Below are 25453 nucleotides of genomic sequence, written 5' to 3' on the forward strand. Positions count from 1 at the left end.
AGTAATTGCCTCCATAACAACAATCGTGCCATACAGCGAGTTAAATCCTATTCTAATATTCCGAGGGTTTTTCTCTCCCCCCCCCACCCGTTGGTCATTTTTATTCCTCCCCCCCCCCCCCCCCCGCTTGCTTGTATTTGTGAGGGCTGGGGTTTCCCTGTGGAGGCTGCTGTGCCGGAGTTGGAGCAGGTGTCCGTGCTGGGCTCGGAACGCGCCTCTCCCCTGCCCCACGCCGGGGTGGGTGGGTGGGGGGCTGCGGTCACGTTTCTGCCCGGGTCACGCACGGTTCTGCCATCGCGTGCCCACCCGCACCACCACAACTTGGGCTCCAGATCGCAGCCTGGGAAGAAGGGAATCCAGGCAGGCGCGTCCCCGCGGCCGGCTGCGGCGCGGGCGCGCGCGCGCGCTCACACACACACGCACTCGCGCGCACGCGCGCGCGGGGAAAAGTTGATTCATTCTTGCGATCCCGCCCTCCCGGCGCCCCCACCCCGATTCCGGCGGCTCGGTTCGGTGGGGGGGGGTGGGGGGTGGCGCGCGGAGGCGGCGAGCGAGCGAGCGCGCGCGCGCGCGGAGCGGGGAGCGGGGAGCGGGGAGCGGGGAGGGCGGGCGGCCCCCCCCGCCGGTGCCGCGCCCGCTCCTGCCGGGGCTGCAGTCCGGGCCGGGTTTTGCGCGCGGTCCCCGGCTCCTCCGGGCTCCTCCGGGCTGCGGCGGCGGCGGCGGCCGTGTTTACTGAGCTCGCGCGTCCTGATATCACTCCGCTGGCATGGAGGAGGAGGAGGCCGCGGAGGAGCGCGAGGAGGAGGCGGCGGCGGCGGCGGCGGCGGCGGGGCGCGGGGCGGCGGCGAGCGGCGGCGGATCATTGTGAGGGGGCGGCGGCGGCGGCGGCGGCCTGGGCCCGGCCGAGCGTCCGCGGCGGCCTGGCGCAGAGGACTCCGGCGATCTCCTCGGGCAGCCGCCTCCTCCTCCTCCTCCTCCTCCTCCTCCTCCTCCTCCTGCTCCGGCTGCGAGGACTGCCCCCGTGTTTACTTCCCCCAGCCCGGGGACCCGGCACCCCGGCGCCTGTGAAATGCAGCCGAGCAGCCCAAGTACTCGGGGAACGCGGGGCGCCCTACGCACCAAAACTTTTTTGTGGACGGCCCCGGCGAGGAGCGAGCCCGCCGTGCCCCGCGGCGGCGTGGCCTGAGTGCGCGCCGCGCGCCCGCCCGCCCGCCCGCCCGCCCGCCCGCGGGCAGATGCTGCTGGGCGCACGCGGGGTGTGTGTGTGTGTGTGCTCCTCGGGACGTGGGGGCCGGGGTGGTGGTGGTGTGCGGGCGGGGGGGGGGGAGAACATGCTTGCCCACCCCCGGAAGCCCCTCGGAACGCACCGGAGAGCCGCGGATCGCGCGGGGCGGGCGGGCGAGCCGGGAGCCGATCCCCCCCTGCGGCCGCCACCCGATTTGCTGCCGCCGGCTCAGTTTGTTGCGATTCTTTTTGTTGATAGGTGTCTGATGGCATGCTCGATAACCACCCCCCCTCTTTTTCCCCTCGAGCTTTACAGTTTATAAAAGGAAACAACAACAACAACAACAAAACCACCCCCAAATCTCTCCCCTCCTCTTCTTTTTTTTTCCCGTCCCCCCCCCCTTTTTTTTTTTTTGGCCGCCCCGTCAGGATCGCTGTTTCCATCCATGTGCTTTGCATCTCCCCCGCGTTCCACTTAAACTATTTTAATCCTTGGACCCAAGGAGGAGGCTGATAGGGGGGGAAGAGTAGGTGCGGGGGGGGGGGGGTGTGCGGATAAAAAAAGTTCTTCCAGAATAGTGTGCCCGGGGAGGGCAGGATGGGGGACTTCGCGGCCCCCGCCGCCCCCGCCGCCCCCCCCGCGGCGAATGGCAGTAGTATCTGCCTGAACAGCAGCAGCGGCGGCGGCGGCGGCAGCCTGGGCGGCCTCGGCGGGGCGGCGATCGGCGGGGCCGGGGTCGGCGCGGGGGCTCCCGGCGGCGGGGCCCCGGCGGGGGGCGTCCCCAAGCACAGCACGGTGGTCGAGCGGCTCCGCCAGCGCATCGAGGGCTGCCGGCGGCACCACGTCAACTGCGAGAACAGGTACCAGCAGGCTCAGGTGGAGCAGCTGGAGCTGGAGCGCCGGGACACCGTCAGCCTCTACCAGCGCACCCTGGAGCAGCGGGCCAAGAAGCCGGGCGCCGCCAAGCAGCAGCACCCGCAGCCGCACCCGCAGCAGCACCCCAACAAACCCCAGCAAGATGCGGAGGCCGGCTCGGCCGAGCAGAGGAACCACACTCTGATCATGGTGAGGGCGCGCTGGCCGCGGGGGCCCGGGGCGCGCGTGGCGGGCGGGAGTGGGGGGGGGGCGCGCGTGGAGCGGCGCGCGCGGGGGGGACCCCGGGGGGCGGGGATGGATCTGAAGGGTTAACGTCAACTTTTCCCGGGGAGAGAGAGAGAGAGGAGGAGGAAGGGAAAAAAAAATAATAAAGAGCAGTCCCCGCGGCCGCCGCTACCTGTTAATCTGTCAGGATTGTCAGCTTTGGGGAGGAGGGGGGCGCGGGCGGGAGAAGCCAGTCACGACCGCGAGGGGGGCGGAGGGAGCCGCCGGGAGAGGAGCCGGGAAAGTTTCCCCCTCCCTCGCCGGGAGACGGTGAACCCCGGAGTCGGGGCTTTGCTCCTCCTCCTCCTCCTCCTCCTCCCCCCCGCGCCCGGCCGCACCTCGCGCCGCGCCTCCCCGGCCGGGTCCCCGGGTCGCCCGCTCGGCCCCTCCGCGGGGAGCGGGCGACCCCACGGCCGTCTCACGCCCCCGGGAGGGGAGGGCCGGGCCGGGGAGGGGGGCTCGGAGCGTCTCCCGCAAAGTCTGAGAGTTTTCTGAATGAACTTTGAAGTGGGTGCGGAAGGAGCGGGGGTGGCGAGGCGCGCGGCGCTCGCGGGAGTGCGCGCGGATGCGGGGCGCGGGTGCGCTGCGCTCCCGCCCGCCCGCCGCCCGCCCGCCGCCCCGGCTCGCCCGGCAGGTGGAGCCGTCTCGAGGGTCGGGAGGAAAGCGGCGGCCCGGCGGGGCTGGAGCCCGGAGCTACGCCCAGGGCTCGGCGCCGGGTCCCGGGGGGTGCAGCGCCGCTGGGGTCCCCGCCGCGCCCCGCGGAACTTTACGGGCCGGGAGGGGCCGGGGCGGCACGACCGGGGGAGTGGGCGCGCGGAGGAGGAGCCGCCCCAGGCCCCCCTTTCCCGGGTGGGGGGGGGAGGGGAGGAGCGGTTCCCGCCCCTAAGCCGAGGGTGGGATCCTTTCTCTTATCTCCCCTCCTCCTCCGCCTCCACGAGCCCAGGGGCGGAAGCCCCGGGAAGGTGTCCGCCCTCCCTCCACTCCCGCTCCGCGCCGCGCCACCCCGCGGGCGGCCCGCGGAGGGCCGGGTGGGCCGGGCGGCGGGCGCGCGGGGCCCCGCGCCCCGGGGCGGGTGGCCGGGGCGGGGTGGCGGCGTGGTCGCCGCGCACGTCCCCGGCTGGAGTTCGGCGGCGCCCGCCGGGGGTGGTGCCGGTGCCCCCACGGGCGTTTGCCGGGCGATCGGTGACAAAGAGCCGGCTGGGGGGAGGGGAGCGCGGGGAGGGAGGGGCGGGGAGGGCAGCGCGGGCTCGCTCCGCGCCGCCCCCGCCCCGCACGTGAAGAGGAACAATTTGTTTATCTTGGGCTGGAGAACCCTGCCCTCCTCCCGGCCCCTCCCCCGGCCCTCCTCCCGGGCCGCCCGGGCCCGCCCCTCCGGTAGCGCCCTCCCCGTCCCCTCCTCCCGCTCCTCGCCGCCTCCCTTCCCTCCCGGAGCGGCCGTTGGGGAGGGAGGGAGGGAGGGAGGGACGGGGCGGGAGGCGCTTTGTCCGCTTCGCCGACCCAAAGCTGGGGGGGGGTGGCGCTGCGCCCCGGGCGGCGGGCGCGCGCGCCGGGGTGGGCCTGGGGCCGCCCGGGAGCCCCGAGCCCCGACAGGCCCGGGTGCCCGCCTCTCCCTCACGGGCGCCGACCCCCCCCCGACCCCGCCCCGCCGGCCCCCGGGGCCCGACCGGAGACGCACGCGGTGCACCGGGGCCCGGGGTGGACCTTTCCGGTCCCCGCCTTCCCTGTTTGTACTTCTCACCCTCACCCACTCGTGGGAATGCACCTGGCTGCACCCCCCCCCCCAAAATCCCCCTCCCACGGAGGCGCGCCGGAGCTTTGGGGACCCGGCCACTTGGGCGACCGGGGACAAAAGCCAGTGCGGTTCCCACGCGTGATCGCCGGGGCGTTGGGGACCGGGAAGCTTGCGTCCCGGGGTCCCCTGGCAGGGAACACTGGGGTGCTGGTGCTCCCCTCCCCCTCCCCCGGCTGCTAACCCCACCCACAGGTGGGGGAACCCCGGCTGGGGGGGGGGAGGGTGCCCGGAAGCAGCCAGGAGCTTAGGGTTGGACATGAGTGAAAAGGAGGTGCTGACCGAGGGATGGGCACAGCCGCGTGATGAACCCTGCTTGAGCAAGTTAACGGGGGGGGGGGGGCTCCAGAAACCAGGGCTTGAAGATGCATTTGGCCCATTGATCAGCCTTGGGTGAACCGCAAGGCCGTGTCCGGAGTGGGACATCCCGCTTGGGTTCCCCGGTGTTTACCTGAGCCTCCCTCCCTGGCACCACCGCCAACCAGGAGCTGGGTGTAATGAAAATACATCTCCAGAAGAGTTAGGTGGAAATTCCCTGCCCTAAGAGAAACACGGACGCCCTCCTTTCCAAGTTCCATTTCCCTTCAAAATAATTAGTTTACAAAAGTCGCCTTGGCTTCTGCGGTGGGAGAGGATTTCATCTTAGCCTGCGTGTGAGATAAAAATCTGAAAAGACAGAGGTTACCCAGAAAATGTTGATCTTCATTTCCTTGCGTTGGCTGCTGGGTTATATGTGTGCTCTGGTGAGACACAGAGCAATTAAATTTAGTTCTCAGATTGGGCTCTCTATTTGGAAAGCCCTAAAGAAAAAAAAAAAACGATGATCAACCACAGCCAAATAATAACAGTGATGATAAAAAAAAAATAAAGGTGAATAGGATTCTCTTCTGTTTTATTGCTATTGTTTACCTTCTTACCGCCAATCGGCCCATAGTACTAAATATCGATTAATTCTCTTTCTGCCTGGCTTGGGTTAAGAAGGCAATCTAATAAGGGCTTTTCCTCTTTTGATTTGTTTTCCTATCTTTACACATTTACAAGCCTGGGCATGAAGAGCAAACGAAAAACAAACTAGAAAACCCAAAGCTGGAGAGTGGGGGGGGGGGGGGGAGATAGAAATTGTCTTTGCCCCCAGGCTGTTGAGGGTGGAGGGTGTGTGTGTGTGTGTGTGTGTGTGTGGTGTGTGTGTGTGTGTGTGTGTGTGTGTGTGTGTGTGTGTGTGTGTGTCTGCATTCAGGTGAAGGAGGAAGCGGGGTTCCTCAGTGTGAGGCTTGATATGTCAGGTGACAGATGATAGATTCTTTCTAGTCTGTGAGTCAGGTGACCTCCCATTTCCACCCCAGCCACCACCACACTATATTTGTACAGAAGCTCCCCGCCCCCACCCATGATGAGAGCTATTGATTTCACCCATTCAAGAATCTCGTTTACATTATTGATGGTAACAAAATATGTTCATTTGCTGTGCCTTCAACAGTGATCTTAGTTATAGTTTTAAGATAGGTTCATTTTCAAGCCCAAAGGTGGATTACTTGACGAGGGTGTGTAATCCTTTGGGTGTGTCACATATTTAGGTATGTCAAATCATTTAGTATGTCACATAGCGTGAGGAAGATGAGCACCAAGGATTCTCGCTTGTAACCCTAGCTACGCCGGAGGCTGAGAGCTGAGGATCCCAATTCAAAGCCAGCGGAGGCAGGAAAGTCCATGGACTCATCTCCAATGAACCACCAGAAAGCTGGTAGTGGTGCTGTGGCTCAAATGGTAGAGAGCTGAAGAGCTCAGGGACAGTGCCCAGGCCCAGGATTGGGGGTGGGGGGTGGGGGGAGGGCACATGAGGGTATAAGCACAAAAGTATAGTTATCATTCCCCCTCCCAAAAAAAATCATGGTCGTTTTATTCCCTAGATGAGACCTTTACTATACTCAATACATTAGCCCTGCCCTAACTTCCAGAGTGTGCTAGATTTATAGCAAGTTTATAGATGGCATAAGTCTGTGTGAGCCTTATCTGAAGGCATTATCACGTGGGATTTGTATGTTAATCCACGTATTAATTACAGAGTATCAGAGACAACTGTCACCCATCCCCCAAGAAAGTTCTCATCCATTCCCAGAATAGACGCAGGAAATGGGAGCATTATTATCCCAGTGTTGAACTTCCTTATAAGTGGATTGTGTTTTCCATTTCTTATCCTCTTAAAGGTAATTCAGTGCCTCGGTATCTAGTATTTTTCTTTTTGATTTTTTTTTTTTTTTTGCACAATCATGCTACAATCCACTCCTAAGTCTTTCCTGTGTTTAACGTTTTTTGCTGTCATCGGTGGTAGGAGAGTCATCTTTCAAAAAGCATTCCATAGCCCAATTTCAGTGTGCCATAAATGTGTGAAAAAGTCTTGAGTTTCACTTCTTTGCCCTTTACCTATGCCAGGCTTTTAAATCTCAAGAAGTATTTGTTAAGGTTCAAATACAGGTAATTCTGTTAGATTCTTTGGTTGAGGTACATTTTATTTAGTATGAGGCAGTCAGCAAGTAGTCAGGAAAGTAGAAGTATACTTAGTTAATCATTAATCTTAATCTACAAAATGCTCTGCAGGTCCAGTTCCTGCCTTTTCAGCAGCTGGCTTATTGGATCCTTTCCATCCTTTTAAAAAATAATCGCAATGGCAAACTTTACAATCTTTTGCAGATTATTTTGCCAGTGAAGATGAGAGAAGCCTTGGTCTGAGAATTAATGATATATTTGTAAGAAAAGCGAAGGTCTTGGATGTTAGACTTCTGTCAGTCCACTGTTAAAAGAGAAAGTTTTCTGACAAGGTCTTCCATTTGGTTAAGAAAGGTTTGCTTGGGACATGGGCTTTTGTCTCTCTGTGTTTCTGTCTGTGTCTACGTCTGTCTCTTTCTGTGTCTCTCAGACACACCATGGAATGGGTTTAGTACTTTGACTGTCACGTAGTAATTCTTGGACATGTGTGAAGTACTTCTGCTTTATCCAGTGCCACTTAGGGAGTTTTATTTGTGACAATAAGTATTTTCCGTGTCGGTTCATTAATAGTCCTAAGCTGTGCTCTTGAATTTAAGGATGGCTGAATTCTTTTTTTCACATGATCCATCATGGAGAAGTGTGAAATCCATCAATCGGACATCCAACTCTTATAAAGAGAAACATATTTAAAACTCATTCTCAAGATTTTAATAATATCTTGCCTTTTAAGACTCTCAGATAGCTTTCCATTTTTCATTCTGTGATTCAGAAGCTGGTGATTGAGTTTTCAGGTCGTGTAGCCTGCTGGCTTTGTTTATCCCCTCTCCTGCTGGCCTGTATTTGGATTCCCCCTCATCTAGAGCACTTTTACCAAAGACTGCGAAGATGTGATAAGAAGAAAAGAAATTTAATTTTGGTGCTTCTGGCCCTTATAGGTAATGAAACATTTGGATGAGATACCATTTTGGATTTTGTGCGGATTTGACTTTATACCTTGTTTACAAGGTATGAGCAGAAGTAATAGAGCGTGGACTGAATTCTTCATTTCATCCATTGAATAGCATTAGTGCATAGTCTATAGTACTTCATAGAAATGAAATGCTAACTCACGTTCTTCATTCCAGATTGACAACGTCTACCTTTGTAGGTTTACCTTATTATTCTAGCTAATTTTAAAAGAATAGTGGATTTTTAAAATCAATGTAATCTTTGATGCCACTGATTTTTGTTGTTGTTGTAAAGAAGTTTGTACTCAGGGCCTGGGTGCTGTCCTTTAGTTTTTTTCTGCGCAAGGCTGGTGCTCTACTGTGTGACCCACAGTTCAACTTCCAGATTTTTGGTGGTTAATTGAAGATCAAGAGTCTCATGGACTTCTACCTGGGGCTGGCTTTGAACTACAATCCTCACATCTAAGCCCCTGAGGCCAGTGATGTCTTCTAGCTTTTGGCTCTTATTTCTTCCCTGTTATTTCCAAGTAATTTGACATGGATGTTTGGGGAAAAAAAAGCTCATTTACAGATGACTGCTGTTAAGTTTTAAATTAACTTTTTATTCAAAATATGCCATGTTTCTCAGAGAGACACGCACATTCTCAAACTTCATTGCTCAGGTTTGTGACGGAAACTATAGCAAAGCAGATATGTTCCTTATTTTGTTTGTTTACATCTAAGAAAGTTTAAAGGACCAAAGTGAGAAGGGGGCATCAATTACTTAGAAGATGGAGCTGAAGGCTGCATTAGTCATGCTGGGCTTCCATTCCGAGGCTCAGAGAACGAACACGTTTTACTTTTATTTTCTCAAGTCTACCTGGCTACTTAGTCCGAAAACCAGTGGACTGGCTTTTGAGTTCCTTTTCTAATTTGGGGAAAGTCAGTTCCCTTCGGCCATACATTCATACACACACACACACACACACACACACACGCACACGCACACGCACACGCTCACACACCTGTGAGTGTGCAGAAGGGAAAGGCAGTTACTAAATATCTGGGGGGTGTTTTGTGTGTGTTTGTTTTGTTTAAGTCAAACATACTGCTCTTGGAGGGAATTTAATAAAAATCCCAAAGGCTTATAATATTTCCTCTGACACAAGGGAAATGGCCTTACTGTATTGAAGAGGAAATCTTTAAGAGTACTAATAACTGACATCCATTCCTTTAAGCAGGGGCTTAACAGCCGTTCCAACGCTTCAGTGAAAGATGGAGTTTGTGTCTAATAACTCCCAGAATTTCCGGTCTGGAAATCTCCCTTTCCGCCCTCCCCCTGGTAGTGAGGATGTCGGGTAATTGGGGCCCAGTGCTGTGCTTTTCTCCTCTTCACTCCAGGTCTTTCTCCCGTGTCTGCGCACTTACTTGCCTGGACACCCCTTTCCCTTCGGAGGGAAAGCCTGAAGAGCGGGCGGTGTGTGCATTCCTGTAGCCTCAGCCTGGTTGTTGCAATGAAAAGGATCTCACAGCCGCTGCCCACAGGAGTGCAGAGGGGTTCTTTTCCTGTCTCTCACTGGTTGTGGGGTGCGGGAAGTTGCTTAGCGATGGCACCTAGCAGGGGCCGCGGAGGGAGGCAAACAGGGCTGGTGGGTGGTTTTGCTCCTTGGTGGTTACAAAGCCCCGTCGCTTGGAGGGAGGTCTACAGAAGGAAGGATGGATATTTTCCAGCGGGCTTTTCCGAGTCTGCAGATCTCACTGGAACTTCAATATGTATTTTTTCACAACTACTGGCTTTATTGCTTATGTCAGAAAAACATTCCTCAAATATTCCCATATTCTCTTAAGCAATGCTATTGTAATGGCATTACCATAGGAATCCTTGAATCCAGCAATTCTCAACTGAAAAATATGTCCTCCCCACCCTGTGGGCTGCTGACTTATTAATTTTGAAGATCTGGGAATTGAACCCTGTGTTCAGTGTTGAGGTGTAAACTCTTGGGGTCCAGTGCTGACTAGAGGCGTGCTCTACCGCTTGAGCCGCACCTTCAGCCCTTGCGTGTGTACTGCTTGTATTCGGGATAAGGTCTTGCTTCCTGCCAGGACCCTAGTCGGTTTCCTAGCTGGATGGCAGCCGTGTACCCCCAGGTCCCCCCTCTTCTTCAGTTAAAGATGAAGCCGTGAGAACTTTTCTGCCAGGTAGGCCTGGGACTGCAGTTCTCTGGAATTCAGCCCAGGTAGTTTAGGATGGCAGGCACACAGCCCCACTCCCGGCGGTGGGCTGAGAAAGGGTCCGCAGAGGCTGGAGTTTCCCTGGTCTTGCCTTGAATGGAGAGCCTCCTCCCGTGTTCCGCCTCCCAAGTAGCTAGGATTGCAGGCATGAGCCCCAGGTGGCTGGGTTCTCTTTGCTATAGGATCAAAACATCAATTCTGCTCTTGGGGACAAACCCGACATTGAACCCAGCTGTTGGAAGAGGGGGAGGTGGTGGATTTATGCAATGTGGTTTCGCACACAGCAACCCCCCCCCCCCCAAAAAAAAAAAAACTTGCACTTGAAGAGTGGAGAGGGTAGAGGAGCTGGGAGGGGACCGAAGGCCCGAGAAGCCATTAGGGCATGGCGGCTGGACTCGAACTAGGGCCCTGCTGGCCCTCACGTCATGATTTGGCTCTGTCCCTGCCTGTCAGGAGGGTCCTCACGGGTGATTCTTCTCGTCGTCGTAGCTGTCCTTAAGCTAGGGAGAGCCTCAAGTGTCAGATGTGCAAAAGCTATATTTTTGTGAGGGACTTACAATTCACTGCCTATTTTGCCCACCCCCCTCCCCCCAAATAAACCAAAACAAACAATACTGGAAGTGGAGTGGTGACGCTTTTCATTCATACATAAGCCAAGGGGTAATAATGGATGTGTATTAAGCAAACCCGGTATATTGGGTCCCATCCTAGTGACTGGGGGTTCCTGGAAGAAGGAGCCCCCTGTTCTCTTGGAACATGGCTGGGCACTGTTTCCCCTTGTAGAGTAGCTTCAGGAAGGGCTCTTGGTGGTTGTGTTGGATAAGTGAATGGCAACAATGAATCACCTGTCCTTAGGGAAATCTAAGGGTGCTGAACACTTCATAGCTTCTTGTAAGTGTTGCTTTCTGTAACAAAGCTCCTTCCTTCCCTTCCTTCTTTCCTTCTTTCCTTCCTTCCTTCCTTCCTTCCTTCCCTTCCTTCTTTCCTTCTTTCCTTCCTTCCTTCCTTCCTTCCTTCCTTCCTTCCTTCCTTCCTTCCTTCCTTCCTTCCTTCCTTCCTTCCCTCACTCCTTCCTTCCTTCCTTCCCTTTCCAGTGGATAGACGGAGGCAGATGAATTTCTTTTCCTTCTCTTTACTTTCCTCCTTTCCTCTTTTTCTTTGGACCAAGGGGTGATGTAGCACCCTGATTGGGACTTGACATCAAGCCGCTAGAGGAAGTTAGACGAGGAGGAGACATTGTTCCAGCCTGAGCATTCCAATCGTCTGGACCACACTGAACAGGGGCTCGGACAGGGGTTTGTCTCTGCGTCCATTTTCATGTCCCTGTCATTTGAAAGGTCCCATCTGTAAACGGCGAACTCTTAAGTAGTTGTTAGCTAAATTGCTAAGTGAAACTAAGTGGAAAAGGAAGTGGCTTCCTCCACTTCTTGCAGCGCGAGGCGTTGGCCGTGGACAATCCCACTCTGCAGCGCTTCCGTCTGCTTGCGTGTGAGCTGTGCTATGGATTGTATGTGAGACTCAGGGTGCTTTTTACACAGGTGAAATATGATATGCACTAGTCCCTGCGCTGGTTTTGTTTTATGTTCGTCTGTCGTTTCTGCCAGGACCTGCGTATTGTCCCTTAGCTTTTTCCACGCAGGGCTGCTCTACCGCTTGCGTTCTAGCTCCACTTCTGTCTTTTTGCTGCCCCGTTGGAGATGATAAGAGTCTTGGTTTGTCTGCCTGGGCTGGTATCAAACCTCCATCTTGAGATCTCAGGCTCCTGGGGGTCTGGCTGAACCCGGGATCTTGAAGACCACTGAACTCAGCTCCCACTTGATGTCCGTTAGCCGGCGGCCGGAGTGTGTGTTCAGACCTTCTCGACTCATTCCTTTTAACTGCTAGAGAGCATCTCCTGTGTGAGTGTTCCGCAATGTGTTGAAGGAACCTTATTGACATTCTGGTGGGCTCTTCGTTGTTTGCTAATTAAATGCTGCACGTTATCCTTACATCTCTTGTGTATATGCGAGAACTCTTAGACTACAGATGTTGGGTTTGTTGTATATTTGTAATAAGTATGTATGGAAAAAAATAGCAGAAAAATCTCTTATTCTAATATGGTTTAATATAGCACTTTATTCTTACCCCCAGCCCGTTGTAGGGAAAATGAAGATGTGTCTCTTTTAGAATATGGCTTCCAAAAAAGAGTACGAACTAGGATTGGTCTTCGTACAGAACATTATTTTATTTCTGATCCCGGGGCTTGAATTCAAGGCATAAGTGCTGTTGTCCCCGAGCTTCTTTTGCCCAAGGCTCGAACTCCTCCACTTGAGCCACCACTGTACTTCTGGCTTATTCTGCGTCGTTGTATTGGAGATAAGAGGCTCATGGACTTTGCTGCCTGAACTGGCTTCAGACCGTGATCCTTAGGGTTTAGCCTCCTGAGTAGCCGGGATTACAGGCTTACCGGCGAGAGCCACCAGCACCCTTCCTTATCAGCTACCGTGTTGGTTTTTGTCTTTCTTTGAGGGGTGGGCGTGTCTTGTAAAATAGCACAGCCTCTCTCCGTTCAGCCACGCCCTGGGAGGCTGTTCAAGTTGCGGGTCAGCCCAGGCTCAGCCTAGAGTAGGGGGAAGTTGGCTTCCTTGAACGAGGTCATGGCCCCCTTTGCCTGTGCTGAGTCTTGCTCGCGTCTCAGGCCCCGTCACGCGGCTTTCGGTGTCAGGTGCGTTTCAGTCAGCGATGCAGGGCCTCGAGGTTGTGTGGGCGCCTCGTCGGGAGAACCTCGGGTCTGTGAGTTGCCACTTCCTACGGGTTAAATTGCCCTGACTAATCCAGTCATCTGTGTGCCGCGGTAATAACAAGCTGCTGACCCGGCCGAGTGTAGCAAACGCATCGGAGTGGACCGCCTGACAGTCCCCGCACCGCGTTTGTTTAGACAGTGACACGTCCAATCCCTCTGCCGGCGGCGTCGGGCACCGGAGTGGCCCGGAGGTGGCCCTTCCCGGGCCTCCGTGCTTCGGTTGCTTTCCCTGTGCTGCAGCAGCTTTCTTAGACCCAGGGAACCGTAATTACGGTCTGTGTTTCCACCGTGGCCGAGCAGTCTGGCTCCGGCGTCCCAGCTTCCCCGCTCCCGGTCATTGCCTCCTTCCACGCCTTTCCGTGCAGCCGCGCTCTCCCGTGGAGAACTTGTCTGAGCAGCTGTGCCCTCCCCAGGGGCCCGGCTCACCCACCTGCCTCGCCTCTGGCAAGATCAGCCTGAACACAGGCACAATGAAAGGGGCCTGGCCCTGTGATTTACGGCCCGGGGCCCCACCGGGCTCTCTCCTGGCCTCCCTTCTCTCTCCCTTGGGTGCTCCCCCGTCCATTCACCTTTGTCCCAGCGTCAGTAGGACCTGGAATGTTGAACCAGGCATGGGTGGGGGTGAAGTGAACCACTGGAGAGTTGAGCCAAGGGCGGGGAGGTAGGCGATGAGGGCTACTCACCTTGAACTTTCTCTACCAAGTAGTTCCAGGAAGCTAGGCCCGATGCTTTATGACGATGGTGCCAATTAGCCACGTGTCGCCATTTCCCGGGGCCACCTGGCATCCGCCACCCAAGCCTCTGGGCTGCCAAGTTAGCGCAGCTGCGTGCTCCATGCGGGCTGAAGGAAGGGACTTTGCCCTAAAGATACCGGGTTGCCTCCTGCTTCCGGAGCTCACGTAGCAAGAGTGGGTTGGTTACGTAAAATAAGCAATTTATCTTGATCCTTGGGCGCCCGGTGTTACAAATAAAAGAGTCCTGAAGTTGCTGCGCTGTTTCTACCATGCAGTTCTGCCCTTGGGCTTTGGCTTGAGTGTTTGGTTTTTTTCTGTTTTTCCTCTGAGGATGGGCACCTGTGTTTGCCTCTGGTTTCTCTTGCGTCTCTGTCTTTCTTGCACTGAAATATTTTCTTTCACCTGCATACAAGGAAGATGACTGTCTTGCCTTTTTAAAGACAATTGAGGTCACAGCTTTGCTGTGGTAAACATCTAATGTCTAGTTTCTTCTGGGAAACATTTTTTAATATTGTTTTTGCAAGAGTCCAGAGGTAATCTATAATAGGCAGTAAATGACTAGAGTCAGAGTGTACCTTATTATAGAGTACATATATATATATCTTAGAAAAAGTAGATATTTCAGATACACCCCTTTTAAACAAAAACGGTTGTAAAAACTTTTGAGGGTAATCTTTTAAAAAATTTTATTGTCAAGGTGATATACAGAGGGATTCCAGTTACATAGTAAGGCAGTGAATACATTTCTTGTCATATTTGTTACACCCTCGCTCATTTTTCTTTCCCTTCCCTAGCTCGGATAAACATACATGCAATATCCAGTGTACCAATGTCACATACAGTGACCACAGGGGGTATGCCATAGGAAGTTCACCTAGTACATTGAACATAACAACAACAATACAATGTAAGGGTAATCTTGATGGAATAGCCACAAGAGTTAAATAATGGATTATGAATTCTTAGATGGCAATGTCTAGGGATTAATGTTAATATTTACGCGGCATTTGGCTATATGTCAAAGGTCAGCAAAATTTTGTAGGCGCTCAGAAAAAGAAATGAGATAAAAATGCATTGTTTATCTTTGATGTGGGGCGTCAAGCTTCTGCTCCAGTCTCTTTCGTGTGTGCTGTGGTTGTTATTGTCTGGGCCTTGAACTCGGGGCTCACGTGCTGGTTCTTGGTTTTCTCCACCAAGGCCGGTGCGCTCCCTTTTCTGGCTCTTGGCTGGTTCATTGGGGGGTGGTCTCCTGCCTGGGCTGGTCCTGAGAGGCTGGTTCTCCCCTGGAGTGAGTAGCTGAGGTGGAGGCGGTGGGGGGGGGGGCACCCCCCCAGCACCCCGGCCAGGCACCCAGGTGGGGCTCACCTTTAAGTCACCCCAGGGGTTTCCTCTCTTGCTACTCACGCCTCTGCCTGCCTGCCTGGCGTTTGGCCCGCAGAGCTGCTCTGCGGGAAGAGGCCTCGCTCTCGCCTCCGAAGCCGTCAGGGCCGCGTGGCTGGAAGTCTGCCTGACCGTCCCCCAAACCCATTCGTTTTCCTGACTGCTTTGCTGCGGCCCCCTTCCGGGAGGAACCCTTGGAGAAGTTGTCTAACTCACCATACATAAAGACCGTCTCGGTCCAACCGTGATCGCCGTCAGCTGTGTCTGTCAGAGCGCAGTGCGCTCCCTGACGTGCCAGCACTGTGGGGAGGCGATTTGGGGAGTATCAGTGTATACTCGAGGGGGCCAGGGAGCACCCCGCCCCTCGGCCCTGGCAGTGCTCAGTGTTGGGTCCCGTTCTTCAATGGGGAGGGCCAGTATGGATCATTCAGGGGGCTTTTCTGATTAGCTGTGCAATTCCTGGTTGAGATGGGAATTGGAGCACCGCAGAGGGCGAGCCCGTCGCGTCAGGCCAGGGAATGCAATGATAGGCTGTGCTTGCAAGCAGCCTGTCCTTGCTCTCGGCCGGGGGCTGGGGTTGTTTGTGTTACGGGTTTGCTAGGCCTGGGTTTATCTGTGGTCCGGAATGTCCGAGGATTGCAAACTCCCGGAGTTAGCTTCCCTCCTGCGGCCCGCCCGAGCGAGCCGTCTGAGCCCCGGGGATTGGCCGCCGGGGCGGGAACCACCATATATGGAAGAGGAGCAGGGATTGGCTGGCTTTGGAATCCGCATCGACTTTCCCTAATGTCATTTTCACTCTCATTAGCAGGGACGGTGGCTACTTGGAATGATTATTTATGTCTGTCTTTTCCTTCACAGTGTAACACACACTTCACTTGTTGGCCCCCCAACTTTTTGTAATCTGTGTGTTTGTGATACACCAAAGAACAATAAATTTGAGGGGAGAGATAATTAGCTTTGACAGACTAACAGGAATGAGACTGTGAGGGGAAGATACAAGAAGATAGCTTAAGAAAAGGATTTGGTTACTGAGCCTGGAGGAACATTATCCAGACAAGAAAGTCTTCCTAGTCCAATTTACTACCCTGTGAGTAGCACCGGTGATCTAGGAAGTGGCGGCTTCTGAGACTTACAGTGTTTTTTTTTTTTTTTTTTAAATCTATTTCATTGTTTTTAAAAAAATCTATTTTAAATTATTTTATTTTTATGTAGTTTTTATTATTTTATTTAGAAATTGATTTTAATTATTTTATTATTAAGTAGTTGTACAAAGAAGTTACAATTCCAGAAGTCGGGTTCGGAGTAAATGTATCTTGATCAATGCTCCCCCCACAGTCCCCCCCTTGTTCCCAATTCCTATTCCTCCCCTCCAGTAACATAGTCCAGTTTTTACATAGTGTGCATGGAGTATAATGACTGCATTTGCTCCGCCATTATGCTTTTAAAATGGAATTTTCAGATTCAAGGTGTTGGTGGACTATACTGAGAAAGGTAGATAGCAACCCAGACACTGGAGTGCATTCCCTTAGGTGCTCAGGCCTCTTCCTGTGAACTTCTACCACGTTTAGGGAAACTTAGTTGTTTAGTGGCTACTTTACCTTAAAAAAAAAAAAGTTTTCCTTTCATTTTGGTGTGGCTAGCGCAGTTGGGGCCATGACCTTCCGGAAACATGATTCATTCTACACTAAGTGGACTTCCTCCTGCCCCTTCCAACTTGGAGATCCCTTTGCAAAGGCGGAACAGCCTCAGTGCCTATAAAGAAAGTGAGGTCGACTGCTTTCTGTGTCCTGGATTGATGGGGAATGCTGAAGCACGCGTGGGAAGGCAGAACATGAGCAGGTAGAGCAGCATCACCAGGACTGTGACGGCGTTTCCTCCCTGGCATAGATCATGCCCTTATCCACAGAGGAAGTTCATGGTGCTACAGAGAAAAGGGTAGGGGGTGGGGGTGGGGGTTTCTACCTGGAACATTCTGGAATGTTCTGGCTTCTTGCCCCTAGGAGAGGAAAGGTGGCTTTTAAGAAGAATGAGGCTGGGGAAGGAAGTGTTTGGACAGGTCACACGGTCTGGTAGCCCCCTTGAAGTGGGGCCTCCCAGGGCAGAATGGGGAGAGCCAAGAGGTGGGGAGTTTTCTACAAATGGAACCCAGTGTCACCAGGGATCAGAGCCGGGCGCTCTCTGCAAAGGTCCTGCTTTGGCTTTTCTTCTCTGCTCCCCCCGCGCGCGCCCCCCCCCCACTTCTTGCCTATTCCTTTTGTTCCATGAATAAATATTGCGTGGTTTGGCGCTCATTACTCTTTGATATGAAAAAAGGCAATTCATTAGGTTGAAGGAGGAGGGGAGGGAGATACCATTTTTCATCGGGTGCATCAAGCGTGGTTACACTGATTTGAATTCCCAGCGAAGTAATAAAACAGTGAAAATAATGATAAGACAGCTCCCCGGCTGACAGCTGCAGAGCGCGGGGGACCCCGGAGACAGGCCCGGGGGGTGCTGCTTCGGGCGGCGCTGTGGATGGAGCATATGGTACCACGGGCAAGCCAGCGGTTGGGGGCCCGTGGCCGGCTGGCTTTTGTTTGAGGAGCCCCCCCCCACCCCCGGCAGGCTCGCTCCTGGCCCTAGGCCAGCCCTGCTTCCCAGCGGCTGGACACGGCTGCGGAAGGGCTGCTCCCTGCTTGGTCGCTCATTGGATCGTTTGTTCAACAAGTAGACATCAAGATCTTTGTCCCCCCTCCCCCGCCTCCCCCCCCACAGCTTAGCGAGCCGCGGTACAAGAAGAACATGATGTCGATTAAACGGAAGATGCCCCGGTTCTTCAGCGCTCAATACTTCTTGTGAGAGCGGGAAGTTGTTTCATTTTATTTTTAGCGCCTATCAGGATGCTTCGCACATCTCCCTTTTTAAGTCTCCAGTAGCTAAAAGCGTGCTGGGGTAGGGTTGTTGCTGGAAAGCCCCCCGTCCGTCTAGATTTTCAGGGTAGTGCTAAAGTGGGGCCCTGCGCTCTGCCTGGGTCTATTTTTTGAATGTGTGTAGCCAGCATGTGTATGCATAAAAGGGCTCGTTAATGGATCCCCCCCCCACCCCCCCAGCAGGGTCTCCTCCGCCACGCTGCCGGCATGCTGTCGGTGGACCAGAGTTTTGCAGTGGTCCTGGATTGTTGATGCCTTGTCGATCTCTTCCGGTTCTGATCAGCCATTGGGGGGGGGGGGTTTGGGGGGGGACCTGGAGTGCAGGGAACAATCTGGAAGGGCTCTGTGGCCCTTGGAGAGGTTTCGTCTGAGCACAGCAGAAGGCGAGCTTTGGGGACGGTCACACTCCAAGGAGATGGCTGTAGCCTGTGCTGTTGCGTTCCGTGCGGGAGAATATTTTTATTGCGGGAGCTGAAAGGAGGAGATGTGTGGAATCGCAAGTGATGGAGGAACACCAAATGTCACCATGTCCTTGGTCTCAGTGGGACCTTTTGGTGCAGCGCATCTCTGGAAGTTGGTTGGGTTCTCTTCTCAAGATGACTGGGTTTCTTTTTCTTATCCACTAATGTCATTCACGGCCATGGGCATGTATACATATTTGCTGTTCTACGGATCAAAGATTGGTTTTTAACAGAAGGGCTCTGCTAGGGGAACTGATTTCTTTTGTAATGCCTTAGTTTGATCACTAATCAAAGATTCGTTCTTAACACTGGGCTCTGCTAGGGGAACCGGTTTTTGTTTTCTTCAGTGCTTTTGTTATTGCATTTTGGATCACTGTCTTAAAACAATGGAGGAGAGTAAGTCTGTTTACAAACCCGCTGTAAGTGACTCTGTGCTTGAGTCTCAGGAAATTCTGCCTGTGCTGTGGATATGATTCAGAGCGTGCTGCGCTGGGATGGGCTCCCAGCTTCTGTGGATTGTCTAGGTTGATTGCCCACGTTCCGTCAATGTGGGTGCATCCTTTGAACCTCTCTGTAATAGCGCGCTTGCACGATTCCAAGTCAGGGGAGGAATATTTCTGATTTTGCTTCCCTGGCATTTTCTAAATTAGTGGGCCAATCTTTATGTTCCCTCCAGGGAAGAGATGTAAGGCAAGAAGACAATGAGGGAGCAAGGCCAACACTTGACTCTTCCTGATGTCTGCTTTGAGCAAGGCCAACACTTGACTCTTCTGATGTCTGCTTTGAGCCCTGTGATGTCCACCCCAGCAGCTCCTGGAGGCTCAACCTCTGAATGGAGCGTTAAGTAATGGCGGGGACTAAGTCAGACAGAGAGCAGGGACGGATGGAGGACAGGGGAAAGAGAGGAGGGTATGGAGTGCCCTCCATGGAGATGTCTTTGAGTGTTAAGAATGGGTAAAAAAAAATTTAGATAGAGCATTCTTGTTTCTATCTAATTTAATTTGTTAAATTTCTTTTTAGCCATTCTATATTTGCAGAATACTATTAGCTATTCTGATTATGCATTTATGGGCAAGTGGCACTGTGGCGAGAACCCATTCTTACCAGATTACCAAAGACATAGGGGGCAAGGCAAAAATAGACACAGGCTTAGACTACTTGCTCCTGGTACAGCTTTTTTTGTTTTTATTATCAGTTTTGGATGAAGAAAATCAGAATCTGCGCATGTAGCTGTGTTGTTCTATAAACTTATTAAGAGCTGTAATCTTCGGGGGTTATGGGGATAGTTCAATTAAAAAAAAAACTTTCTCCCTAATGTGATGTGTATTATAATTATTTAATACCCAAAGGACACTTATAATTGAATTTTAGGGTGCTTCATTTATATTCTGGCTGGCAAGAGTTGCAATACGTTCACTTTGTGGACCTCTATTCGCTGTCCCAACCATTTAGAAAGTGCCCAGTGATTCAATTACAAGTATCTTCTGGGGACCACATAATCATATCCTGTGTAGTTATCATTAGAAAACACCAGGGGATTCTCAGCCAGTCAGCTGGTGGAGTGTTCATAACCCTGTTGTGGATAGCACAGGTGCTTTGGGAGATGCAATGATCATTATAAAAAAAAAGACCAGCAGGGTGGTAGGGGCAGGAGAGGGTTACAGGCCAACATTTAAGCTATACAAATAGGATTTGTTGTTTTGTGTTTTGTTTTTTGAACAGGGTCTTGGAATGAACTAGCTGTCTCCTTTCTACCCTGTGCTAGGATTATAGATGTGCAACACCACACCCAGCACACATGAGACTTCTGAAGTTAACTCTCTGCTTCTTTTTATTGGCTTTTTACAAAGCCTAATTGAAGACTACACATATGTATATTATACACATTATACCTAGCAATCTATAGTGGCTCCTTTTGGCAGAAACTTCTCATATTCTCTCCTTTTAAGACAGATACTGGCCTTCACATTATTGATCAAAGCCAGGCACTGGTGGCTCGTGCCTGTAATCCTTGCTACTCAGGAAAGGGACAGCGGTTCAATGCCAGCCTGGGCAGAAAAGTGCGTGAGACTCGTATCTTCAGTTACTCAGTCAAAAAAAAAAAAAAAAAAGGCTGGAAAGGGAGCTATGGCTCAAGTGGTGGACTAATCGCCTTGAGCAAAAGAGCTGAAGGGCAGCATGTAGGTCCTGAGTTCAAACCCCAGCACGAGCACCAAAGGGGGGGAGGGGAAGACCCAACATCTGTCAGTACTCACACTTGGAAGTAACTTCCTTGACACAATAATATTAAAGACTAGGCTGTCAGGTTAGTTCCGAATAAATGGAATAGGAATATAAAGAGGTAGACCCCAAATTTCTAAAGCTTACAATGAAGGAAAGAGAAAGGACACATCCGTGTACAAAAAGGCAAGTCGTTGTAAAACTAAAACGAGGCCTGGGCATGCGGGGCGGGTCGTTGCGGGGGGGGGGGGGGGGGGGGGGAGGGGCGGGCGGGGTGGGTTGACCCGCTAGAGGGAGAGTTTCTCTGGTCTGCTTTTCTCCTGGAGACTCCGGTGTGTCCTGCGCGTTGGCAGAGCCCGGCGGCGGGGGCGGGGGGGGAGGGGGCGGCTGTCCCCTGTGCTCCGTGGGGCGGCCCCTCGGGAGCACCCCGGCCTTGGTCTTGGAGGCGGTGTAATGATTCAGGGCTCCCCCCGTTCCTCTCCTGCCCGCCCCCACTGTGGGTGGCCGCGTTATCTGTCTGGGTTGGGCTGCCCGGGCGGGATCTCTGCGTGTCGAGGGTGACGGCCGCTGCCACTCCCGTCCGCCGCGGCCTCACCTCCTCGCGGGGAGGCGGGCCGGTTCAGGGGGCGCGTCAGGAAATCACGGCCGGCGCGAGCCTGCTGAACAAGCCGCGTGGCCTCCCAGCGCTCTCCGAAGGCCGCGCTCCCCGTGGTTCGCTTTGATGGGCTCGCGGGGACGTGTTACGGTAGGAAGGCCACGGGCTGGTGGCGGCTGTGTTTTTCTAAACGTTTGCCAGCCAGGTTGCATCACCTGCAACGCCGACATCCTTCCCTCTGGCTGCCCAGAAGCCCCCGCCGTGACGCGGGAAGCCTTGGCCTTCCCAGAGCTGATCGGAGGGCTTGGCCCAGCAGATCATCACGCGTACATGCAGTATGAAGCTGGAGCCGTGGCTCGAGAGGGAGAGCGCCCGCTTAGCAAGCGCAGAGGCCCTGAGCTCGAACCCCAGGACCAACAGAGGAATAGATGAGGTCAATAAAGCGAGCGTGTAGGTCTGTGTGTCTGGCTCGAAACGCGGGTGTGTAACTTCAGGCTAGTCACGATGCCGGCATCGGCTCTCCTGCCCACCCACCGTCTCCTCCCGGGACCCTGTGTGGGATGTCACGCGCAGCCGGCCCTGGGGAGGGAGCAGGGCTCGGGCCTGATTTATCAGAGGAGCTCCGTAAATGTTTCTCGAGTGGACTGCATGGGGCTCTCATCATGTCCTGTTAATGATGGCCACGGTCTTGACTTTAGAGGCGTTGTTGTTGTTGTTGTTACTGGTGATGGTGCCGTGTGTGTGTGTGTGTGACAGGTGTGAACTCGGAGCCTCGTGCTTGGCAGGCAGGTGCTGTACCACTTGAACTGTGCCTCCAGCCCTTTTTGTGCCGGTTATTTCTCGAGACCGAGTCCTGCTTCCTAACTGAGCTCACACCTGGATTGTGATCTTCTTATTTTGGACTTCCTGCGTTAGCGGGGGTGGATGGCAGGTGTACGCGGCCATGCCCGGCATCTCTGCATTGAAATGGGTTCCCCTCGACTTTTCTGCCCGCAGTGGCCTCCTGTTCTTAGCTTCTTCCCAAGTAGCTCCATTACCAGCAAGAATCGCTGGCACGCTGCCAACTCTCGGAACGATTTTCAGACTCTCGATTTCTTACTCGTGAACTGTCTCGAACAACATAACGGGATACTACTACTTCTAGTTGAACTTCCTTCAGAAAGTGTGCCTCTCGGCAGATTGCACTATTAGGCTCACCCATGGAACGACACAGACTCACCGTGTAGGCAAACAGTATGAACAAATTATATAAATTCCATTTTTTTTTCAATTCTAGAGTTGTTTAACTTTCTGTAGGCTTATCAGAACACTTTCCAAATAAAGACCTCATCTCATGAGTTAAGAATGCCCGTGCCTGGTTCAGTGGCTCGTGTCTGGAATCCTAGCTAATTGGAAGGTATAGGCAGGAAGGGTGCTGTCCAGGCCAGCCCAGTCAAAACACACAAGGCCCTGTATGAAATATAACAAAAGCAAAAGGAGCCTGGAGCGTAGGTGGCTCAAGTGGGTTCAGTGCCCAGCCTTGCAGAAAACAAAACCCAGAACGTCTCCTTGAGAAAAGACGGTTTGTGTAAGAATTCAAGGAGTCAGGGCATTTAGAAATAGCTTTCTATATACATGGTTGGCTTGGCCTCCAAAGGAAGCAGCCCATGCCCTAAGTTAATTTCTACAGCATCTAGGTGGTTTCCAGCATTTTCTCGTGGCCCCGTGAGGGGGTTTCCACGGTGATCCTGTGAGATGCACACGCACAGCGCGCGCACACACACGCGTGCACACACGCGCAGCACGAGTTCTTCATTTGTTTATAGTGCCATTGAAAGGCAAGGCTCCTGAGTTCTCAGGGTTCTTGAGTGGTAGAACAGGGATCAAAGACAACCCGGCTGCGGGGTCTGCGTGGGGGAGCCTCCATTTTCCTCTTGGGTCTTGGTGAGGAGATCATAAATTGGTTTAGGACCTTGGCAGGCTGCGTGGCCTCAAGAGCATGGTTGAAGGAAGATAGAGACGGTCCGCCTTCGGGTATCACCTGTCACCTCTGTCTGACCTTCATGGCAGGTGAGTCCTGTCAGCTGCGCCCTGGCCCTTCCTGGGGTCCCCAGGCCATGGCTGGTCTCGGGGTGTACTGTGGACTTCCGTCACCTTGCTGGACTTGGAGCACACACCGGCGTGGCCTGGCCCCGGCCCCGGCTCCGGGCCCTGCATGGTTTCCTTGCTTTACCTGTAATTATCTCCTGTAATTTTCACATGACTGTACAGCTGTTATAATTATTGTTACCACTTATATGATGAGCTTACAGAGTCTCAGAGAGTTTCGGTGTGGAGCTGTGTGGATGGGGAGAGACGTGTGTGTGCATGTGTGTGTGTGTGTGCGCGTGTGTGTAATGTAATCTAGTGTCTTGAAAAGGACAAGGAAGAGGAATAAAGTCATGCAGTTCCTAATAAAATTCTTCTTCATTGTTCCAAACTAGCAGCTTACTTTATCAGAACTTCTCGCTTTATCGAGTACTGTTCAGTCCTGTTTTATTGAAATGTCTTTAAATAGAACACATACGGAATGAATGTCGAAATTTCAAGGTATTGAAAATTGAGCTGGAGTGCAGTTTAATTAAAACACCAAAGCAATTGCTCAGTTTCTTCGACGAACACTCGAGAACAGTTCATTCCTGCGAGTCATTGTTTCTTCCATGTGCTAGAGTCTGGCTCTGGGTTGGGTCCGGGGCCTCTGGGCTGCGTGGAGACCTGGCAAACAAGGCGTCTGTGGGCGTTTCCGGCGCTGGGTTACCCTATGATCCTGAGGGAGGACTCGGGATGCCACCGGCTCTGCCACCTGTGGGAGGACAAGGTGTGTTCCCCGTTTCCCAGCGCACCAGCCAAACCTGGCTGACCGGGCCAACTTAAGACTGGTTCAAGTTGGAAATCGGCCCGGTAGTGCTGGATGTTTAGCATGCCAAATTGTGTGTGTGTGTGTGTGTGTGTGTGTGTGTGTGTAGTGTGGCAAGCACTCTACCACTCCGCCGTATTCAGTTCCATGATGGAAGAGTAGTTGTTGTTTGGTGAGGCTGGAATTCAGGGCCAGGAAGCTGTTCCTTAGCTGGGTGTCAGGGAGAGATTTGAACGTGGCTCTGGTGTAGCCTGTGTTTACAGTGCTCCAGGCCCAGGTCTTGAGACTCTGTCATCCACAGGACACGGTGCGTGGCTGACAGAGGTGTTCCAGAAGATGGTAGAGGGGTTACACCTCGCTGACGAGAGGGGGGTGGTTGAGCTTGGAGTCTTGGAAGGAAAAGCCTTCTGGCTAACCCCAGCTGAAATTCGGAAGAATGACAACTAGTGAGCAGTCATTGGCCCGAGTCTGGTGTTTGAGGACGGGGGTGTGGGGGGGGGTGGGGGGGTGGGGGGGGTGATCTGCCTGGGTTTCCCCTGGGAAACTCAGTGATCCTCCTCTCAATCTTCGTCCCCCCGGGGGGTTTGTCGTGAGGTGCGATTGGGCAGAGACCTTCCAGGTACGTGGGATTCATCTCCTGCTGTCTTCTCCTTGGTTATTTTTGAGTTCTTTACTACTGCCCGTCCCCATTTTCCTGTTGAGAGGATGTAGGCGGGGCCTGTCTGCATGGAGAGGAGTAGTGTCTATAAAGATGTTCCCCTCAGAGCTCAGTGCCGATGTTGTATCCTTTGGAGTGCGTTGTCTCATCCAGATCTAAATGCTGGAAACAATGATGGGTCGCGTGCACCTTTCTTCCTGTGGAGGAGGAGGGAATTCCGTGAAACGATTCAGACTCAGGCACCGGACTGGCAGAGAGAGACAGACAGACAGACCGACACACAGAGAGAGATCCAAAGAGCTTTATCCACATGGGTATTTTCAAATAATCCATGTCTCACCTACATCTTAACAACTCTGGAAGAGGACTTTATTTTTTGTGTCTTTATTGTGTAGGTAGGCCTTCACGAATGCTTTCCTACAGTCTCTGATTTTTTTTTTTTTACTTATTTTATGGTTTATTTTGTGTGCATTTTCCAAAGTAAACCTTTTCAGAGACAAACGTCACCCCATTGTAGCTGGTCTGTAAAGAGCCAGCGGCTTTTCAACGCCCAACTTCGTGGAGAGAGGAAGCCTGGAGGAAGACGCGTAAGCAAGGAGTGTAGTTTAGTCTTTCCTAGAAAAGCTCACACTTGTCAGGAGGACCGAAACTCCCAAGTGCTCGCAGGACTTGCAGACATTTACTGAGTAGTTGAACGGCGATGTGCTTTAAGACATGGCGGCGTTTTCAGATTTATTGAAATGGCCTTACAGAGCAGACTGAGGTTTGATTAATGCTTTCCTCTCCGCATCCCTCCCCTTCTTCCTGTGCTGAGGATCGAACCCAGGTCTTCACACATGCTAGGCAACAACCATGGAGCCACTCTCCTAGCCCTGTCGGTATGCTTCCATTTCTAGATAAGTCCCCCTGGATACCTTTCCAGTGTCGATACTTCTAGCATATTTAAATCCTGTTTTGATTGTTTTCAAACATGATTTAGGTGTCTGTTTGATGGAAAAAAAGTCATTGAAGGGAAAGAAAACACACTTATTAAACTGTTCTTT

At 53.1% G+C, this 25453-nt stretch overlaps 1 protein-coding gene across 1 annotated transcript in view; it reads left to right on the plus strand.

The window, feature by feature from the left end:
- Nucleotides 1-1688: 1688 nt before the first annotated feature.
- The window catches only part of Maml3 (mastermind like transcriptional coactivator 3), a 254318-nt gene continuing 230553 nt past the window's right edge, over nt 1689-25453 (plus strand). Inside the window, 1 exon segment of the mRNA XM_048333778.1 lies at nt 1689-2290. Coding sequence (XP_048189735.1) covers nt 1823-2290 — 468 coding nt within the window. The 5' untranslated portion in view covers nt 1689-1822.

The sequence above is a fragment of the Perognathus longimembris genome, chromosome 24 (assembly GCF_023159225.1).
Source record: "Perognathus longimembris pacificus isolate PPM17 chromosome 24, ASM2315922v1, whole genome shotgun sequence".
Classification (NCBI taxonomy): Eukaryota; Metazoa; Chordata; class Mammalia; order Rodentia; family Heteromyidae; genus Perognathus; species Perognathus longimembris.